The sequence below is a fragment of the Nicotiana sylvestris genome, chromosome 4 (genome assembly GCF_000393655.2).
Source record: "Nicotiana sylvestris chromosome 4, ASM39365v2, whole genome shotgun sequence".
NCBI lineage: Eukaryota > Viridiplantae > Streptophyta > Magnoliopsida > Solanales > Solanaceae > Nicotiana > Nicotiana sylvestris.
Genome location: NC_091060.1, coordinates 136,581,537 through 136,600,604, shown reverse-complemented (window position 1 = coordinate 136,600,604; position 19,068 = coordinate 136,581,537). Strand labels below are relative to the sequence as shown.

The window sequence follows — 19,068 nt, the reverse complement described above, 5'->3', positions numbered from 1 at the left end:
TAGTTGGGGTTGTTATATAGCTATCACACCCGGGTACTCACTCTATACCTCTCGGTAGTTTGAGTGATTTTGCCCAATTTGGCTTCCTCAAGTCCAAATGGTTATTCATGTTATTCAAGGGATATTAGCTCAAGTCGGGTATACTATCTCTAGGTTTAACCCTTTAATTGGGGCTATCAATTTCTTGAGTTCACCCCAATTCCTTGTTAGCCTAGTTTTCCTAGACTTAGTCCGTCTTTCTCAAGTAGAGACTAAGTCATAAAGGCATGAATCAATGTTTGCAACCATTGATTCTATAGTTCTAGCAAGAACTAGGCTAAATATCACTAACCCATTCACATCAAGTCCTAAAATCAAATACCCATCAAATACCCACACTAGGGTTGGGTCACAACCCTAGATATGGGTTTAGCTACTCATGGAAATAATAGAAACTAAAGATGAAAAGAAGATAAAATTCATAATACTAGATTAAAAGCTGAAAATCTAATGTTGAAAGATAATTCTAATACAAATTTGCCCAAAACGGAATGTACAACCATCTCACGTGCTCAGATAATACATAACATGACCTAAAAATGTCAAAAAGATCTATTTATACTAAGCTAAAATTTCCGAACAAAAATACCCCTGCGAGGGTTGTGCAGCCGCGTAATTCTGAGTGCGGCCGCATTCTTGCTTTTGCAGCCGCATAATTCTGATCGTTGTCCGCGTTCTTCAAATCTGGATCTGGGTTGAGCTGAGTTTCGCGGACCACATAATTTCAATCGCGGCCACGTAAGGGACTTCCGCGGCTGCACAATTTTTATGCGGACCACACTTCTTTCTTTTGCTCAAGTTACGAGCTCTCTGAACTTCGTGCACCATGGTCCGCATAATTTCTATCGAGGCCGCAGAGAGACTTTCACGGCCACACATTTCTGGTGCGGTCCGCGCTTACCATTTAGCCTGAAAATGCAACTCTATGAACCTCCCTTTCGCGGATCATGTATTTCTGATTGCAGCCGCATTGTGGCTTTCGCGGCCGCACAATATTTGTACAGTCCGAGTTTCAGATCTCTTGGACCAGTCTTGATTTTTGTTCAAGTTTTGACTCCTTTATGAGTTGATTATGAATCCTTTGGTTCATTTTGATAAATTCCTGCAAGGAAGCATATTACATTAGTTTTCGAGAATACCTTCACGCATTTTTGGCCCAAAACACAAGTAAAAGAGAGCAAATAATATGTTAAAATCCTTACTTATCAGGGGCCATACTAGGTTCCCACACATGATGGAAAAAGATTTGTTGTTTCTATAGTCGATGACTACAATAGGTTTACTTGGATTTTCTTATTGATCTCTGAGTCTGAAGCTTTTGTTATGTTGAAAAGCTTTCTTGCTCAAGTTCAGAATGTATTCTCTACTACTGTAAAAACTCTGAGAACTGATAATGGAAGTGAGTTTTTAGTACTGAATTCAAGAGTCTGTTATCCTACCTTGGTATTATGTATCAAAGTAAATGTGTGTACACACCCCAATAGAATAGGTTTGTAGAAAGAAAATACATAAGTATTTTGAATATAGCCAGAGTATTAAGGTTTCAAGCTGTTGCTCCATTGAAATTTTGGGGTGAGTGTGTTGCTACTGCTATGTATCTATTGAGCAGACTTCCATCTAAAGTTGTTGGGTACAAATCACCCTTTGAGATGCTTTATTTGCAGTCTCCTTCTCTTTCACATTTGAGAGTCTTTAGGTGTCTTTGCTATGCTACCACTTCTAAGGTGCTAGATAAGTTCTCACCTAAGTCTGTCCCTGTTGTACTCATGGGGTACTCTTCAACACAGAAAAGCTATCTGCAACATGAACTACCCTCCAAAACCTTCCTAGTAAGCAGAAATGTAATATTCAAGGAAGATATTTTTCCTTCAAACATATAAAATCCTCTGTCAATCATGTATTTTCTGTTTTGAATTTGCTATCACCATAGGTAACTCATGAAAATCCTACAATGCCAGTCACTCCAAGTTCATCATCCTTGTACTCAGAAGCTGATAATCTCTTAGACCTTCATTTGCCGCAGACATCTGATGCTGCTGAAATTAATTCAGAAGAAGAGCTTATTCCAACACTTAACAATCATGTGTCTATTGTTGAGGTTCCTTATCCTGATGCAATTAATAGTGAACCCTTTGCAAGATGTAGAAGATCTTCAAGACCAGGCAAACCACATATTTGGCTGCAGGACTATGTCACAAAGATACAAAGATCCAAGTGCAGTTTTATCATCTCTGCGCATGTGGACTATTCTCACATCTTTCCTGCATATAGACAAGCACTCTCAGCTTATTCAGCAGCTTCAGAACCAACCATTTCAAGGAGGCTGCATTTTATCCTAGATGGATGGAGGCCATGCAACTTGAATTACATGTTTTGGAAGAAAACAAGACATGGACTATTGTAGACCTACCTCCTGGGAAGACCCCTATTAGCTGTAAGTGAGTATTCATGATTAAGTACAAGGCTTCAGGTGAGGTTGAGATATTCAAAGCTCGACTAGTGGCTAAAGGATATAGTCAGAGAGAAGGGCTAGACTCTGGAGAGACATTCTCCCTTATGGCCAAGATGGTCACAATGAGATCTGTTGTTGATGTTGCTGCTTTAAAGCATTGGTACATCTATCAAATGGATGTTCAAAATGCTTTTCTTAATTGAGATCTGGATGATGAGGTCTACATGCTCTTGCCTGAGGGGTTTGCATGACCGGGGGGGGGAGGCTCAGAAGGTCTGCAAACTCCACAAGTTTTTATATGGTCTTAAGCAAGCACCCAGGAAATGGAACCTGAAACTTACAGAAGCACTAGTACACATGGGGTTTCAACTGAGTCACTATGTCTACTCCCTGTTCATTAAAAGAGTTGGAGATGATATTGTGATTATTTTGGTGTATGTAGATGATCTTTTGATCACTGACAACAAGCATAAGCTACTTTGTGATACAATATCATATTTCCAAAGCAGGTTCAAAATGAAGGATCTAGGAGAATTAAAGTTCTTTCTAGGATTTGAATTTGCAAGATCCAATAAGGGAATTCTAATGAGCCAAAGAAAGTATGCCTTAGAGTTGATCTCTGAAGCTGGCCTTAGAGGAGCAAAATCAGCTAGCACACCTATGGAGTTCAATCAATAACTGACTACAGTAGAATATGATTTTTCTTTCAGAGAAGGAAATGCTACTACTGATGAAGTGCTAAGAGATCTTAGTGTTTATCAGAGACTAGTTGGGAAACTGCTATACCTAACTATGACCATACCTGATATCTCATTTGTAGTATTGGTCTTGAGTCAGTTTATGCACTATCCTAAACTTCTCATATGGAAGCAGTATTAAGAGTAGTAAGATACATAAAGCAGGCACCTGGCTTAGGATTTCATATGCCTACAGAAGACTCAAAAGATATGATTGCCTTTTGTGACTCGGACTATGGAGCCTGTGTACAAACAAGAAGATCAGTAACTAGATATTTGGTGAAGTTTGGAAATGTTTTGGTGGCCTGAAAGTCCAAGAAACAAAGTACTGTCTCATAAACTTAGCCGAAGCAGAGGTCAGAAGCATGGCTTCTTGTGCAGCAAAGATCATTTGGTTGATAGGCCTATATGCTGAATTAGGAGTCAAAATCAATTTGTTTGTGAAGCTAGTGTGTGTTAGCAAGGCGGTAATTCAAATTGCCGTCAATCCAATCTTTCATGAGAGAATAAAACATATTAGCATTGACTATCACTTTGTGAGGGAGAAACTATGTGAAGGGGTACTGAAAACTGAACACGTGCATCACGAGGATCATCTAGCAGACTTGCTTACAAAAAGTTTGGGAAGAGCACAACAAGAATATTTGTCAAGTCAACTAGGATTGAAAAATATGTATCAACCATCAACTTGAGGGGAGTGTTGAAGGATTGGATCAATAAGATGATGCTTAACTATGGTTAACTATTATTTTAATGATTAAAAATAGTAGTAAATTAGTTAATGAAGTTAGTTAGTTAGTTGGTTAGTGGTTAGAAGTGTATAAATATCTGTACATCTAGGACACAAATTAGTTAGCCAATTTCATTTTTGCTTCTTCAGCTACTTCAATGAAATTGTTCCTTGTTTCCTTACTGCCTTAGGCTTCTCTCTTCATCCCCAGCTCTAAATCGATCGTCCGTGGTAGCTAACCGATCACAAAAGGTTATAGTGAGAGAGTAAGCTAGTGTTTCAAAATTGATTTGATTGAAACTTGATTTTTTTTTTAAATTATGTTGAAAAATAGTTTTTGTATATTGAAATTGTGTTTAGATATGCATTTTACTTGGAAAAAAAATTGAAGTTTTGTGAGTAGAAGAAAAAAGTTCACCCAAAAAAATGGCCCAAATCAAGTTTTCGAACTTGAAAATTTTTCTTCTATTTATTTTTTCAAAAATTGATCAATTTCCGTAAACAAATATTTTTTCTGAAAAAATATACTTTTTTTATGACCAAACGTGAGCTAAGTGTATCTCTATCATTAATTGAAAATTTCGAATTCGAATTATAAAAATGAAATATGACTTTAATAGAGAAGGTGGTGGAGTGCAAAAAAATTAACAAAAAAAAAAAAAAGAAGGAGGCTGGCAAGAAAAGAGTGGGATGGAAATAGAGATAAAAGAGTCAGATGTTCCCAGGTCTGCTTTTTATGTGTAGTCACCATCGTTGTTCCCCTTTACTCCAACCCCACACTCCACGCCATTGAAAACGAAAGGGTGAAAATAAAAAATAAAAAGAATCCTTTCTCTTAAGAAAGGTGTATCAGAATTATTTATAGTTAAAATATCAAAAGTATTTGAAAAATCGTAGCGAAAGAGATTATGTATTATATTTGTCTTCTCAAATAATTTCTTCCTCTCATTTGTTTGGGATGTTTAATCGAACACAGAATTCATAAGAAGATTATTACATACATACAGATATATAAGCCCTAACGATGTTAATAATGATAGAAATTGAAAGAGAGAGTATACTGATGATGTCAATGTAAAATGAAAAAAGAAAAGATTTCTCACGCTAAAATACATGGCAAATGACCAAAAGGAAAATGATGCAACGGGTGATTTATATTGATTGGGTGCACATTTTTTATTCCTGCACCACTTCCACAATTCCACTTAAACGAAAATTTAATTTGACGATTTACTACGACACAGGGAACTAAAGTAAAAAGATGGAATAAAAATTTCTGAAAATGGTCAAAATTATTTAATCTAATTAGACAAGGATTAGGATTTAAACTTCAGCCGTTAGAAAATCCGGGTAGAAGTGATCCAAAATTTAGACGGCAAGGACTTAGATCCCGTTTGGACATAAGAATTTTTTCATTTTTCTTAGAAAATTTTTAACTTTTTTTCGAAATCTTTGTTTGTCCATAAAATTTCAATTTTCACTTGAAAATGAATTTTGAAATTTTTAGAAAATTTAAAAAACTTCAAAAAGCTATTTTCAAAATTTTCACTCAGATCATTCACAAAAATTCAAAGGCAACCCAAAATTATATTCATCTCCAAACACAACTCTAATATTCAAATACCATTTTTACTTGATTTTTTCTTACTTTTTTTTTTAAAATTTTTTTACAATTCTTATGTCCAAATGCCCACTTAATTGATTTGTACCAAAATTTAACGGACGGTAAAAAGGGTCTATTTCGAATAGGTTAAGGGTATTTTGTCCTTTCCCGTAAAAACAAACAACGCATACTTCATTACAAAAATAACTATTATTTTGTCTCTTTGGAAGGAGAAAAAAAACAACCAAATTGACTCTCTTCTAAAACTAGATCTTCGATTCACGCAAATGATCAAGGTTTACATCAACTTATGATCGATATTTTCTTAGTGATCATTATCATTTAGAGCTAGCTAGACCAAAAATATATCGATGCCACTCGTAATCATTCAATCTTGATTCCCAGTTATTTTTATGACATGACTCAACTGAAAAATCAAGAGGTAAGCACTTTGTTTGAAGTGTAAACATGCTATTACATTTTTGTTGGGACGTCCTCATCTAAAGTACATTGACGCAAGAAATTTAACAAAGTAGTTAAAAGCCATTTGCTTATCCCTTAAATGCAGGCTGTCAATTCTTTAATTCCCAACGCCGAAAAAAGAGGACAAATTTATTTACTGTATTTGGTCAACCCCTTCAAGAATTTCCATATATCATGTGTTCCTTCTTTTCTTGTTCTTGTTTAATTTTCATAGCACCATGTTTCAGTAGTGGATAATGTAAAATATACTGGCGAAAACTACTAAAATTTCAATAAATATTAATTTCTGAACTCATAATTTCGAATCTAGAATATTTAGTTCAGCTTTAAAAACTTTAAATACTGAACTTATTCAGTTTAAATTCTAAATCTGAATCCATGTTGGCCTATGTATTTAGGAGAGTGCATGTTGTTTGACTCAAAAGATATCGGAACCTTTTTGAATATATAAATCAATCAAAGAAAATGAAGGGGTAAATCTTGTACAATTAGGGGTCGTTTGGTATGCAAGATAAGGTGTGGGAGTAAAGTTATATCGTATTTTGGTGACGATATAAATTTATCCTGAAATAAATTTATACTGCCAATCAAACATGATATAAATTTAATGCCAAAATTAATCCTGGATATCCTACCTCATTTCACCTTATCTCATCAAACTTGGGTTTATTTTATTTTACCTTCCAAGTAGGATAAATTAGTCCAAAAATTATAATTTCAAAATTATAGTCCCGGGATAATTTAGTTCACCTACCAAACTACCTAGTTCTCATTTAAGGACTAGCAAACATAATCCTATGGACCATACATTTTAAGTTCTTTAGCAATTCGTTTGATATTTATTACTCCTACCTATATTACTTGGAATTTAGCTTGTTAGATTAGCTTTATATCAATAATTGTGTCATCGCAGTCAGGATCAGTACTGCAGTGCAATTTGCATTATTTTTAGGTCTATTTTTTTTCTCTTAGTAATATTATAAGTTGCCTAAAATAGAAAAATGGTGGCGTCACAGTGTGTGGGAGAAGGAAGCACGTAGCGGAGCAGCTGCCATAAATGCCGACAAGTTCCCTCTCTTCCCACCGTTTTACTTTCCTTCCTTTGTTTCCTCATTTTGAAGCACAACCGTTCCTTCCCATTTTTCTTTTGCTCTTTGTCCCTTATATCCGCACACTGTTTGCTGGGACTACAATGTCCATTCTCGATATTATATTTGTCTTTGAAACTAAATGGATAGTCAATTTATGAACTTAATCAATCGCTAGTTAGAAATTTTTTAAGTTTTATGCCCCATATAATTAGTAAGTAAATTGTGTTTAGGTGGGATAAGTGGACCTTTGACTCATAGGGAAATTTTACACGGCTCAAAGAAGGCAAAGCAACAACCAACAACAATAAACCAGAGTAATCTCACATAGTAGGATTTGGGGACGGTAGAGTGAAGGTTAGTGGCTGTTCCCATAGATCCCGGCTCAAAGAAAAATGAAAAAGAAGCAGAAATAACAATTGAAACATCAGCGAGATAGGTGATAAAGTGATCACTTTCGTACTTTCTGTAAGATAGTTTGTTATTCAAGTTGGGAAGTGGGTTGATCCCACATCGGAACAGAGAAGGCAATTTTGAAGCCTTTTAAGCACTTGTCCCTTTTATGTCTTTGATTTAGGACACATACTTTTAAGTGTGTGCAATTAAGTACACTATATATTTATATATTATAATCAAAGACTTGGACTTAGGCTTGGGGCTTGGGCGCGGACCGGGTCGGATCCTAAAATTAATTATTTTATTTTGTGACTGAAAAATTAAATTTATTTGAATTTTAAATTCAAAATTCTAATAAATAGTTATGTATGTTATGAAAGAGTCCAACCGAATATGACTGTTTGTGAAACAAGACATCTTTTCTGAAAGGGTCTGTTGGCTGCCTATAAATACACAAGAATTTCCAACGAAGTAGTATAGAAAATCACAAGTCTTATTTCAGGCTTTGTTGTATCCTAAAGAGAATCGTTTTGTATTTCCCTAAATTAGTATACAAGCGATAACTCTTTAAGGACAGTCGATTTTCACGCCTCAAAGCCATTTTTGTTTATTATTTTCTAACACTTTCTTCTTTTTACCACGGATAGGTCAGCGAAGCCTGAGCGGGCGCGGAGAAGGAAATGTTGAACTTTAAGCATTGGGCTTTAAAGACTTTAAGTATTGGAGTGTGAATTGGGAAATGGTGGGAAATAAAATGGAGGGAAATGAAAATTTGAATCAAGTGAGCTTTTGTCATGAACTTTGTACCACATTGGTGAAAGACAACTACACTTGTGTGTATAAATATAGGATCACTTCTTAGAGCTCTTAAAAGGAGTTGAAGAGAATGAACCCTCGCGCCGTCATCGTCGCTCGCTCGGCTCGGCTTCGGCTTCGGCTTCGGATTTGTCAAATGATCGATAAAATTATTTTTTGGACAAAATTTATTTAATTAATTATTTAATAATTAATTAAATGCCAGATCACTGCTGAAGATTCAGAAGTATAGTCTGGCCGCGGTCCTGGCGTAACCGCGGTAGGACCGCGCCAGAACCCTTCTGCAGATTCAGAGGACCACTCTGGCCACGGTCCTGGTGTAACCGCGGTAGGACCGCGGCGGGCGGCAGAAACTTCTGAAAAGGCACCTTTTCCAGAACAAACATCACACCTCTTCCAATAATTGCCTATAAATTCTGAGGCATGACTTCAGTTTTGAGATACCAAAAACATTACAGAACTTCCTTCTTTCTGAAAATACTGCATCCTAATTCGCAGTCTCTCTCTCTCTCAAATTCGTAAGTGTGATTTTGCTTCGTTCTTTGAGTTCGTTGGTATCCTGCAGTTTGTATTGCCACTGTTGCAGGAATGTTTATTCCGTTCATCCTGAGAGGATTTAATCCATTACTTTGGCAACGTGTGAGGGGGTTAAAATTCCTTAAGGACGCACAAGCAAATTGTGGACTCGGAATATTTCTTATAGTTTATATATTCTATTTCTTCTTCCTCTTGTTTTTTCCTTAACAGTGTTGATTTTGGTTAATACACGTTGCCTAACAGCTTAAGGAATTTTAGTAAAATCCGGCAGCGTGGTTTTGCACTGTTATTGCTGCGTTGGTTCTTGCATTGTTATTGCTGCGTTTTCTGGACTACAGCGGGTCTTTGTGTTTAATTGTGTTTGCTGCAGGTTTTGTTTAAATTCTGCAGGTGTTTGTCTAATTTTGAAACGATTTAAAGGAAAAAAAATATTGTGATTTGGAATAAAGGAAAAAGGAACATCGTTTACTGCCGCTTCATATTTTGTTGTTCCTTGAAATTTGTTTTGTTTAAAAATAAAGGAAAAAGTAACAAAATCGTTTACTGTTGCTTCTATCCAATTTGGTTTCAATCGTTTCTTGCTTCTGATTGGTTAAAACTGTTATCTATATTTTGTATACTGGTTTGGAGACTAAAGCCTTCGTGCTTTCTACTCCAATAATTATTCTGTTTGGTTTAAAGTATAACAAAACTTTACCGGAATAAGAAACGTAGGGGTTTGAAGTATATAAAAACTTCACCATTGTTACGTGTTGTGTGTTTGGTTTGGTATTCAGTTTGAAGATATTAACGCTTCACTGATTTAACAAAGTTCTGTTTGTTTCCAACTCTACAGAAACATGTCGAATGAAAACCAAACTAATGAAAATGTTGCGGGAACGGGTGCTACTATTACGAGTGTTGCTGCCTCGTCAAGCCGTTCAACTCCTGCTCATGCTATGGCACCAGCAGAAAAACCCGGGAAAGTTTTCCGGTATTGACTTCAAACGTTGGCAAATGAAGATGCTCTTCTATCTGACTACGTTGAGTTTGCAGCGATTCATCAAGGAGGATCCTCCGGTCCTGGCTGAAGGCACTCCGGATGACGAACGATTTGTGGTAACTGAAGCATGGAAACATTCTGATTTCTTGGGCAAAAACTACATTTTGAGTTGTTTGGAAGATAGCTTGTACAATATCTATAGTGTCATGGAAACTTCAAAAACATTACGGAATGCGTTTGAGAAGAAGTACAAGACTGAGGATGCCAGCCTTAAGAAGTTCGTAGCTGCAAGTTTTTTGGATTTCAAGATGATTGACACTAGGTCGGTCATAACTCAAGTCCAAGAATTACAAGTCATTGTGCATGATCTCCTTACTGAAGGTATGACCCGAATCAATAATTTTATTAATAAGATTTATCGTGTTATTAATTATGAATTTATTATTGAAGGTATGGTCATAAATGAGGCATTTCAAGTTGCCGCTTTCATTAAGAAGTTACCTCCGTTGTGGAAGGACTTTAAGAACTATCTAAAACACAAGCGGAAGGAGATGACACTTGAAGACTTGATTATTCGTTTGAGGATAGAAGAAGACAACAAAAATGCTGAAAAGAAGTCACGTGGAAACTCGACAATAATAAGGGCTAACATTGTTGAGGAGGCGCCACAAAATAAGAAGAGAAAGAACGCTTCTGGACCAAAGAATTACCCAAGAAAGAAAAAGTTTAAGGGTAATTGCCACAACTGTGGAAAATCTGGGCATAAGGCCGTGGATTGTCGTGCACCAAAGAATGATAAGAAGAAGAAGAATCAAGCTAACATGGTTGAAAATGCTGAAGAAATGGAGGACTTGTGTGCAATGTTGTCTGAATGCAACTTGGTAGGAAATCCTAAAGAATGGTGGATTGATTCTGGCACCCGCCATGTTTGTGCTAACAAGGAGTTATTTTCTTCCTATGCCCCCGCAGGACCCGACGAGACAATTTTCATGGGAAATTCGTCTACAGCCAAAATTGAAGGAGTTGGCAAGATTGCGTTGAAGATGACGTCGGAAAAAATTGTGACTCTAAACCAAGTTCTCCATGTTTCAGAAATTCGCAAGAATTTTGTGTCTACCTCACTTCTTGTCAAGAATGGATTCAAATGTATTTTTGTTTCTAATAGTGTTGTACTAAGTAAGAATGATGTGTATGTAGGAAAAGGTTACCTGAATGAGGGCTTTTTTAAGCTAAATGTAATAGCAGTTCCTATCAATAAAGTTAATGCTTCTTCTTACTTACTTGAGTCAAACACTTTATGGCATGCACGCTTAGGTCACGTCAACTTCAAAACATTGCGAAAAATGATAAATTTAGAAGTATTGCCAAAATTTGATTGCATTAATTCTAAATGTCAAATATGTGTGGAATCAAAGTATGCTAAGCATCCTTATAAGTCCGTTGAAAGGAATTCAAGTCCTTTAGACTTAATTCACACAGATATTTGTGACATGAAGTCAACACCATCTCGCGGTGGGAAAAAGTATTTTATTACTTTTATTGACGATAGCACGAGATATTGCTATGTTTATTTACTTAATAGTAAAGATGAGGCAATTGATGCTTTCAAGCAATACAAGAGTGAAGTTGAAACACAACTAAACAAAAAGATCAAAATGATAAGAAGTGATAGGGGTGGCGAATATGAATCTCCTTTTGAAGAAATATGTTTGGAAAATGGCATTATTCACCAAACAACTGCCCCTTACTCTCCACAATCTAATGGAATTGCGGAGAGAAAGAATCAAACGTTGAAAGAGATGATGAATGCGTTGTTGATAAGCTCTGGTTTACCACAGAACTTGTGGGGGAAGCAATACTTACAGCTAACCGAATAATCAACCGTGTACCTCATAGTAAAACACAGTCCATTCCTTATGAAAAATGGAAAGGAAGGAAGCCCAACTTGAAATACTTCAAAGTGTGGGGGTGTTTAGCTAAGGTACAAGTTCCTAAAACTAAAAGGGTTAAGATAGGTCCAAAAACGGTTGATTGTGTATTTATTGGATATGTAACCAATAACAAGGCATATCGTTTTCTGGTTCATAAATCAGAAAATCCTGAGATTCACGTTAATACGATAATAGAATCAGATAATGCTGAATTCATTGAAACTATTTATCCGTATAAAAAGGAAAGTGAATTGACCTACCAAAAGTCAAAACGACCTCGGGAGGAAATAATAAATGGTATGCCAAATGAGGAAAATCCGAGAAGAAGTAAACGTCAATGGACATCTACTTCATTCGGTCCAGATTTTCTGACTTTCCTGCTAGAAAATGAGCGTCGTACCTTCAAGGAAGCAATGTCTTCCTCAAAAGCACAATATTGGAAAGAAGTTGTCAATAGTGAAATAGAATCCATATTGAGCAACCATACCTGGGAATTGGTTGATCTTCCTTCAGGTAACAAAACATTGGGTTCTAAATGGATTTCAAAGAAGAAAATAAAAGACGATGGTACTATTGACAAATACAAGGCAAGACTTGTTGTAAAAGGATTTAGACAGCGAGAAGGTCTTGACTATTTTGACACATACTCGTCGGTAACAAGAATTACATCCATTCGGATGCTGATAGCATTAGCCGCCTTGTATGGTCTTCAAATCCATCAAATGGATGTAAAAACTGCCTTCTTAAATTGTGATCTAGAGGAAGAAATTTACATGAACCAACCTGAAGGGTTTGTGGTTCCGGAAAAAGAAAAGAAGGTGTGTCGACTTGTTAAGTCCCTTTATGGACTAAAACAAGCACCTAAGCAATGACATGCGAAATTTGACCAAACAATGTTGTCAAATGGCTTTAAGATTAATGAATGTGATAGGTGTGTTTACATTAAGAACATTCCAAATCATATAGTAATTGTTTGCTTATATGTTGATGATATGCTAATAATGAGCAAAGACATTGCCGACATTCAAGCTACTAAGCGTATGCTTGCTAGTAAGTTTGATATGAAAGACTTAGGAGTTGCCAATGTAATTCTAGGAATTAAAATCCAGAGGACTCCTCAGGGTCTAGCTTTGTCTCAATCACATTACGTGAAAATAGTACTTGAAAAATTTAAACACTTGGAATTTAGAAGTGCAAGAACTCCAATTGACTTAAACCGTCATCTTATAAAGAATAAAGGTGAAAGCACGTCTCAATTGGAGTATGCTCGTGTATTGGGAAGCTTAATGTATATCATGAACTGTACACATCCTGATATAGCTTGTGCAATAAGTAAACTTAGTCGATTCACAAGTAATCCCAACAAACATCATTGGGTGGCAATGAAACGAGATTTGGGATATTTGGAATATGCCTAAGACTACGGTTTACATTACAATAAATATCCTGCGGTTATCGAAGGATATAGTGATGCGAATTGGATAACCGGCTCAACAGAAACAAAGTCTACAAGTGGATATATTTTTATTGTTGGTGGAGGAGCAGTATCTTGGAAGTCTTCCAAACAGACGTGCATCGCTCGCTCTACAATGGAATCAGAGTTTATAGCTTTGGATAAGGCCGACGAAGAAGCAGAATGGCTTCGAAATTTCTTAGAAGACATTCCGTTCTGGCCAAAACCTTTGGCTCCTATATGCATACATTGCGATAGTGAGGCTGCAATAGGACGGGCAGGGAACGTTATGTATAACGGAAAGTCACGTCATATACGACGAAGACATAACACTGTTAGACAACTACTTTCTAGTGGAATTATCACTATTGATTATGTAAGATCAAAGGATAATGTGGCAGATCCGCTTACAAAAGGCTTAACTAGAGAGGGAGTTGAGAAATCATCTAAGGGAATGGGACTATGGCCGAGGACAAGTCAACATGGCGGTAACTCTACCTAGAATTTTGGATATTCCGAGATCTAGGTTCAAGGAGCTCAAACAAAGTTGTGATTGACCGGTTCAACTTTGTCAAAGTAAAGTCTTTGGTCCCTTCTCGTGATGAAGACAATGTTCAGTTACAAGGATAGAACTTTACACGTTCTTTAATGATTACCTAAGTTTGATGTGGTATTTATCAAATAGTGTCAATCTAGAGGATTACATGTTTAGGAATCACCTATGTAAGTGTGAAGTGGAAGCCGCTTCAATGAGAATTCTGTAAGGCCAATTCTCTACGCATTTATGAAACCAGGAGGTGTTCATGGCTGAAACGAACACAACAATGAGAACCAAAAGACGGTTAAGGGTTGATTGTGAGAAATATGGTTGTCTAGGTATACACTAAAGTTCGACGGTTCAAAAATATCAAATCTACCGATTGACCGAGTATATCCGACATATGTTCACTACGGAAAGTTCAAAGGGAAACCTACTTATCCAGATGCAATTAATCCTTACTTGCAAATCACACAACTTTCGTCGATGATCATTCTTGTTACAGTCATTCCCATTCATGTGGGGGATCCGGAGCGGGAGATTGTGGTTTCGAGTCCCACCGTGATCGCCACTGTTAGGCAACGTGTATTAACCAAAATCAACACTGTTAAGGAAAAAACAAGAGGAAGAAGAAATAGAATATATAAACTATAAGAAATATTCCGAGTCCACAATTTGCTTGTGCGTCCTTAAGGAATTTTAACCCCTTCACACGTTGTCAAGGTAATGGATTAAATCCTCCCAGGATGAAACGGAATAAACATTCCTTCAACAGTGGCAATACAAACTGCAGGATACCAACAAACTCAAAGAACGGAACAAAATCACACTTACGAATTTGAGAGAGAGAGACTGCGAATTAGAATGCAGTATTTTCAGAAAGAAGGAAGTTCTGTAATGTTTTTGGTATCTCAAAACCGAAGCCATGCCTCAGAATTTATAGGCAATTATTGGAAGAGGTGTGATGTTTGTTTTGGAAAAGGTGCCTTTTCAGAAGTTTCTGCCGCCTAACTATACTTCTGAATCTTCAGCAGTGATATGACATTTAATTAATTATTAAATAATTAATTAAATAAATTTTGTCCAAAAAATAATCTTATCAATCATTTGATAAATCCGAAGCCGAAGCCGAGCGAGCAACGACGGCGACGCGAGGGTTCATTCTTTTCAACTCCTTTTAAGAGCTCTAAGAAGTGATCCTATATTTATACACACAAGTGTAGTTGTCTTTTACTAATGTGGTACAAAGTTCATGACAAAAGCTCACTTGATTCAAATTTTCATTTCCCTCCATTTTATTTCCCACCATTTCCCAATTCACACTCCAATGCTTAAAGTCTTTAAAGCCCAATGCTTAAAGTTCAACGGAAAAGGCCAATGGAGATAAAATAATCGAAACAAATGAATGAAACAAGGCAAAGATCTACCCAAAAAGAAGAAAAAAAAACACAAAATCCGGACCCCAGATATAAATGGTAAAGAGCTTTGTCTAAATTAACCACACTAATTAAAACCTTAGAGCTTCAAAAATAAAGATTAATTTTAATAAGATACAATGGAATTTAGTTTTTCCAAAGGTACAGGCTTTTTGCAGGTGTATAAGACGTCACTAAACTGAAATACTGAGCAGACACGCCATCTTATTTTCCATTCTCGTGCTTACTCTAAAGTAATTTCAGTGACCCTTCACTTTTACCTCCATTGGCAAAAAAATGTTCTGATTGCCAGTGAGGAGCATTCATGTTTGATGCTCTCCCCCTAGGGAGCACATGTTTTACTATCCCAACTCCAGTAAAAATCCATCTTTTTACCCCTCCCATTAATTACCTCACATAAAAGTTAAAGAAAATAATGGAGTATTAGGGTTTTGAGAGAGAGAAAATTATATAAGCAAGAATCAAGTTAAAAAGACCATCTTTTTTATTCTTTATCTTTTGCAGGTTGGGTAATTTATGTCCACACCTTAGCTCTTTCTCTTATCTTCTCTTCTGATCATCATCTTTCTCATCACTAATCATTTTCAGTCTCTTTTTTCTCTCCCTTTGTCCCCTCCCTCTCACTGTCTAATTCTTTTATATACAACCCCACTTTAGATCTATTTTCTTTGAGGGGTGATGTAGATTTTTTTTTCTTGTAGTCAAATTCCAATAATTACATAATATATATATATAGCCTGATATATATTTATAAAGTAAAAAAAGGGTGTAGGTGTGGTGGGTGGTTGAAGAGAGACTGATGGAATTTGATGAAGAACATGAGGAGCAAGAAGAGGAAATTGGAAATATTCACCAAATATCATCAGCTGCGGCAAATGTTAATTTCCAAACACAAGGAAATAATTCAGTTAGAGGAGTTGAAGAAGGGGTTTCAACTACTGTTAGAAAAAGTAGTGTTAGGTATAGAGAGTGCTTGAAAAATCATGCCGTGGGTATAGGTGGACATGCTGTAGATGGCTGTAGAGATTTTATGCCCGCCGGTGAAGAAGGTATTAATGTTAAAGCATATGACTATCTCATTTATAAGCTTAAATTGTTAGAAAATGTATAGTTTTAATTGCTAATTACATTTGTCTTAACACATCCTTCACGTGTGATTTCTTAGTCACTTACTTATATTATGTCGCAACAGGTACTATGGATGCTTTGAAATGTGCAGCCTGCAATTGCCACCGGAATTTCCACCGGAAAGAGGTTGAAGGAGAGGTATTCCACCATACCCCACCACCCCACCTAACCCACCACCACCCCCAACCCCATCATTCCCACCATCCCCAATTTTCTCCCTACACTTCCTACCGAACCCCTCACCACCCATCTGGGTACCTACACGTCAACCCACCACCCCATCAAAGACCCTTAGCACTACCATCAACTTCTAGAGAAGATGAAGATATGTCGAACCCGAGTAGTAGTGGGGGTGGGGGAAGTGGTGGGGTGGGTGGTTCATCAAGAAAGAGGTTTAGGACAAAGTTCACAGCAGACCAAAAGGATAAAATGTTGGCATTTGCTGAAAGATTGGGGTGGCGTATGCAAAAGCAAGATGAGGCATTAGTGCAGCAGTTTTGTGCCGAGACAAATGTTCAGCGCCATGTTTTCAAAGTTTGGATGCACAACAACAAGCACACTCTTGGTAAAAAACCCTAAAAACATTTTCTTGATCACTATTTTGCTTTTCACCTTTTTATGGCTAATTAAAAAGAAAACATCTATTTGATGGAGGAGCAAAATGGGAAGACGGCAGCTAGCTAGATATAATATCACTAGCCAAGGATTTGTTGTAAGAGGTTACTTAATTAACTTTTTGTTAGGGTTAATTCCTAGCTAGACATTTTTAGTCACCTTGGTTTTTCTTTATTTATTCTCTTTATGAAATTCCATTTGTCCACTTTAAATTCCATCTGATTTTTTTTGTACGTGTTCTTGGGGCATTTTCTGTGCAATTAATGATGATTTCTAGCTAGTAGGTCAACCATTGCACATTTCTTCGTGTTAATCTTGATATTTATTAAATCTTGTAAAATATTATGAAGCTATATATGTGTTTCTTTTTGGCATTTTCTTGATACATCAGCTAGCTAGATTGTTAGTACTATTATCGTATGATCAGATTGGTGAATGAAGAATTAAGGGATGAATTTGTGGGAAGAAAAATTGGTACGTGTTCACCATGCAAAGGTTACAGTTTGTAAGTCGGGTTTATTTTCCCCATATTCTGTCAATATTTCTCTTCTTCACATGCTCCATTGCGGGCGGGCTTAATTACTTTTAGCACTCTTCAAAGCTTTTGTTTTGTTTTCCATACTGCAGAATTAAATTCCTTCTCAACTTGCTCTTTCATTTACATCTGCATTTTGTTTTTCAATAGTCTTAAAAGATAAGATTATACTCCTACATGGTTATTAAAAGCTGCTGTGCTGACCTTGGCTGCAAAGTGCAAACAAATTTATAGCATAGGGTATTACTAGTTCTTCAATACTCACCTTATTTCCTCCTTCATCTACCTTCTTAATAAATACCCCTTTCTCTGCTTTCATGGAAGGAGAATATTTTTTTTTAAAGCTAGAGTAGAAAGGTAAATTAGCTCATTCAAATGCTATGTTGAAAGATTATACCGTGTATAAGATAAAATATTACTTGTTATTGATTAAAAATAGACTTTGAACAATCTTGCGTAGTCCATTGGCAAAGGTTGTTCAAATTTTAACATCCTTATTGAATTTTATGGTTTCGTCACTACTGTATTAGTAGAGTTTATAATAGGATCGTAGGATGGTCTTAAATATCTTACTTTTAAGTGGTATCGCTTCTTCATGCATTTGGTAGTTAAAAAACTTATTCACTTCTATGGAACATCTTAATTCCGTAAGCTATATTACATTGTATATGTGAGTGTTTATGGGGTTTGAATCTTCCTAACTTATATTGTTTACATGTGTTTACCCTTAAAACAGATAACCATTAAATTTATACGTGGTTTTAAGGACATGGATTGATTCAATATAAATAATTAAGAATATCCAATTGTAATATCACGGCCCGATTCAAATCCAGATTGAACAATAGTTTTACCTTCGATCGGACCCTTGGTTCGAAGTCAGTTATGAACGAAGAAACAAGCAGTAAAATAAGAATTTTGCAATAGCTAAAGAGCATAAAAATAAATTTGTATTGCCTTGATTTGTGTGTTACAACGTGTGTTATCAAATAAAAGCTTCCCCTTTATATAGTAGGGGAGTTTCATCGCTAGTACAAATCTAAAAAGGGTAAAAATCTTCCTCTTTCATTAGCTACTGATCCGTAACCGGCATCGAGTGGGATTCGCGCTATGATATCCGGTCGGTTATAAATATCACAACCCTCTATCTGTTGTGTGCAACCGTTCATTGTGTTTTTCGGAGTCTCAGAACTCGTTTTGGGTCCGGGGATGGTTTATCACGCCCGACGATGAGCATATTATTCACTTTTCATGGATCTCGGTACGAAAGGCTTCCAGTCTCGATTTCAACCTTGTGTGCCCATGCCCTTCTTCCATCTTTGCCTCCGGGACGTCTGGATATGCATTGTCCCCGATATTACTCGTATATATACAACATGCATGAATCAGCAATAACATTACACTACGTCTAGTACTTCCAAACAAGTATATTTCAATAGTGTCAAGACATCCTATATGACTGTGTATGTGTAATTGTACCCCACGGCAGAGAAAATTAAATGACCTCCTGTGGTCATTTACAATTTGAATAGATAATGATTCAACTTAAATAGAAGAAAAATAATTATA

The 19,068-nt window shown here is 36.3% G+C and overlaps 4 protein-coding genes across 4 annotated transcripts; all 4 read left to right on the top strand.

Moving 5' to 3' along the window:
- The first annotated feature begins 1,631 nt into the window (after positions 1-1,631).
- On the top strand, positions 1,632-2,443 carry LOC138890226 (uncharacterized). The gene is made up of 2 exons (XM_070173593.1): positions 1,632-1,868; positions 1,970-2,443. Exons 1-2 carry the CDS (start codon positions 1,632-1,634, stop codon positions 2,441-2,443), a joined length of 711 nt encoding a protein of 236 aa, XP_070029694.1.
- A 44-nt stretch (positions 2,444-2,487) lies between these two features.
- LOC138890225 (uncharacterized mitochondrial protein AtMg00810-like) lies at positions 2,488-3,370 on the top strand. The gene is made up of 3 exons (XM_070173592.1): positions 2,488-2,651; positions 3,001-3,090; positions 3,202-3,370. Exons 1-3 carry the CDS (start codon positions 2,488-2,490, stop codon positions 3,368-3,370), a joined length of 423 nt encoding a protein of 140 aa, XP_070029693.1.
- A 6,378-nt stretch (positions 3,371-9,748) lies between these two features.
- Positions 9,749-15,734, top strand: LOC138890224 (uncharacterized). The gene is made up of 5 exons (XM_070173591.1): positions 9,749-10,244; positions 10,314-10,595; positions 10,749-11,098; positions 12,037-12,612; positions 15,726-15,734. The coding sequence occupies exons 1-5, from the start codon at positions 9,749-9,751 to the stop codon at positions 15,732-15,734; spliced, it is 1,713 nt and encodes a 570-aa protein (XP_070029692.1).
- On the top strand, positions 15,562-17,338 carry LOC104210884 (zinc-finger homeodomain protein 2-like). Its single transcript, XM_070171625.1, has 2 exons — positions 15,562-16,270; positions 16,414-17,338. The coding sequence occupies exons 1-2, from the start codon at positions 16,021-16,023 to the stop codon at positions 16,926-16,928; spliced, it is 765 nt and encodes a 254-aa protein (XP_070027726.1). The 5' UTR covers positions 15,562-16,020; the 3' UTR covers positions 16,929-17,338.
- Positions 17,339-19,068: the final 1,730 nt, after the last annotated feature.

Excerpts from the sequence above, each read along its gene's own strand:
- LOC138890225 (XM_070173592.1), top strand. The coding sequence starts at position 2,488 with ATGATTAAGTACAAGGCTTCAGGTGAGGTTGAGATATTCAAAGCTCGA. Across the intron at positions 2,652-3,000 it reads GTTGCTGCTTTAAAGCATTG|GTTCAAAATGAAGGATCTAG; the intron begins GTACATCTATCA and ends TTTCCAAAGCAG. Across the intron at positions 3,091-3,201 it reads ATTCTAATGAGCCAAAGAAA|AGAAGGAAATGCTACTACTG; the intron begins GTATGCCTTAGA and ends TTTTTCTTTCAG.
- LOC138890224 (XM_070173591.1), top strand. The coding sequence starts at position 9,749 with ATGTTGCGGGAACGGGTGCTACTATTACGAGTGTTGCTGCCTCGTCAA. Across the intron at positions 10,596-10,748 it reads AAGAAAGAAAAAGTTTAAGG|GAAATCCTAAAGAATGGTGG; the intron begins GTAATTGCCACA and ends GCAACTTGGTAG. Across the intron at positions 11,099-12,036 it reads AGGGCTTTTTTAAGCTAAAT|GAAAGTGAATTGACCTACCA; the intron begins GTAATAGCAGTT and ends CCGTATAAAAAG.
- LOC138890226 (XM_070173593.1), top strand. The coding sequence starts at position 1,632 with ATGTATCTATTGAGCAGACTTCCATCTAAAGTTGTTGGGTACAAATCA. Across the intron at positions 1,869-1,969 it reads TACCCTCCAAAACCTTCCTA|GTAACTCATGAAAATCCTAC; the intron begins GTAAGCAGAAAT and ends CTATCACCATAG.
- LOC104210884 (XM_070171625.1), top strand. The coding sequence starts at position 16,021 with ATGGAATTTGATGAAGAACATGAGGAGCAAGAAGAGGAAATTGGAAAT. Across the intron at positions 16,271-16,413 it reads TATGCCCGCCGGTGAAGAAG|GTACTATGGATGCTTTGAAA; the intron begins GTATTAATGTTA and ends ATGTCGCAACAG.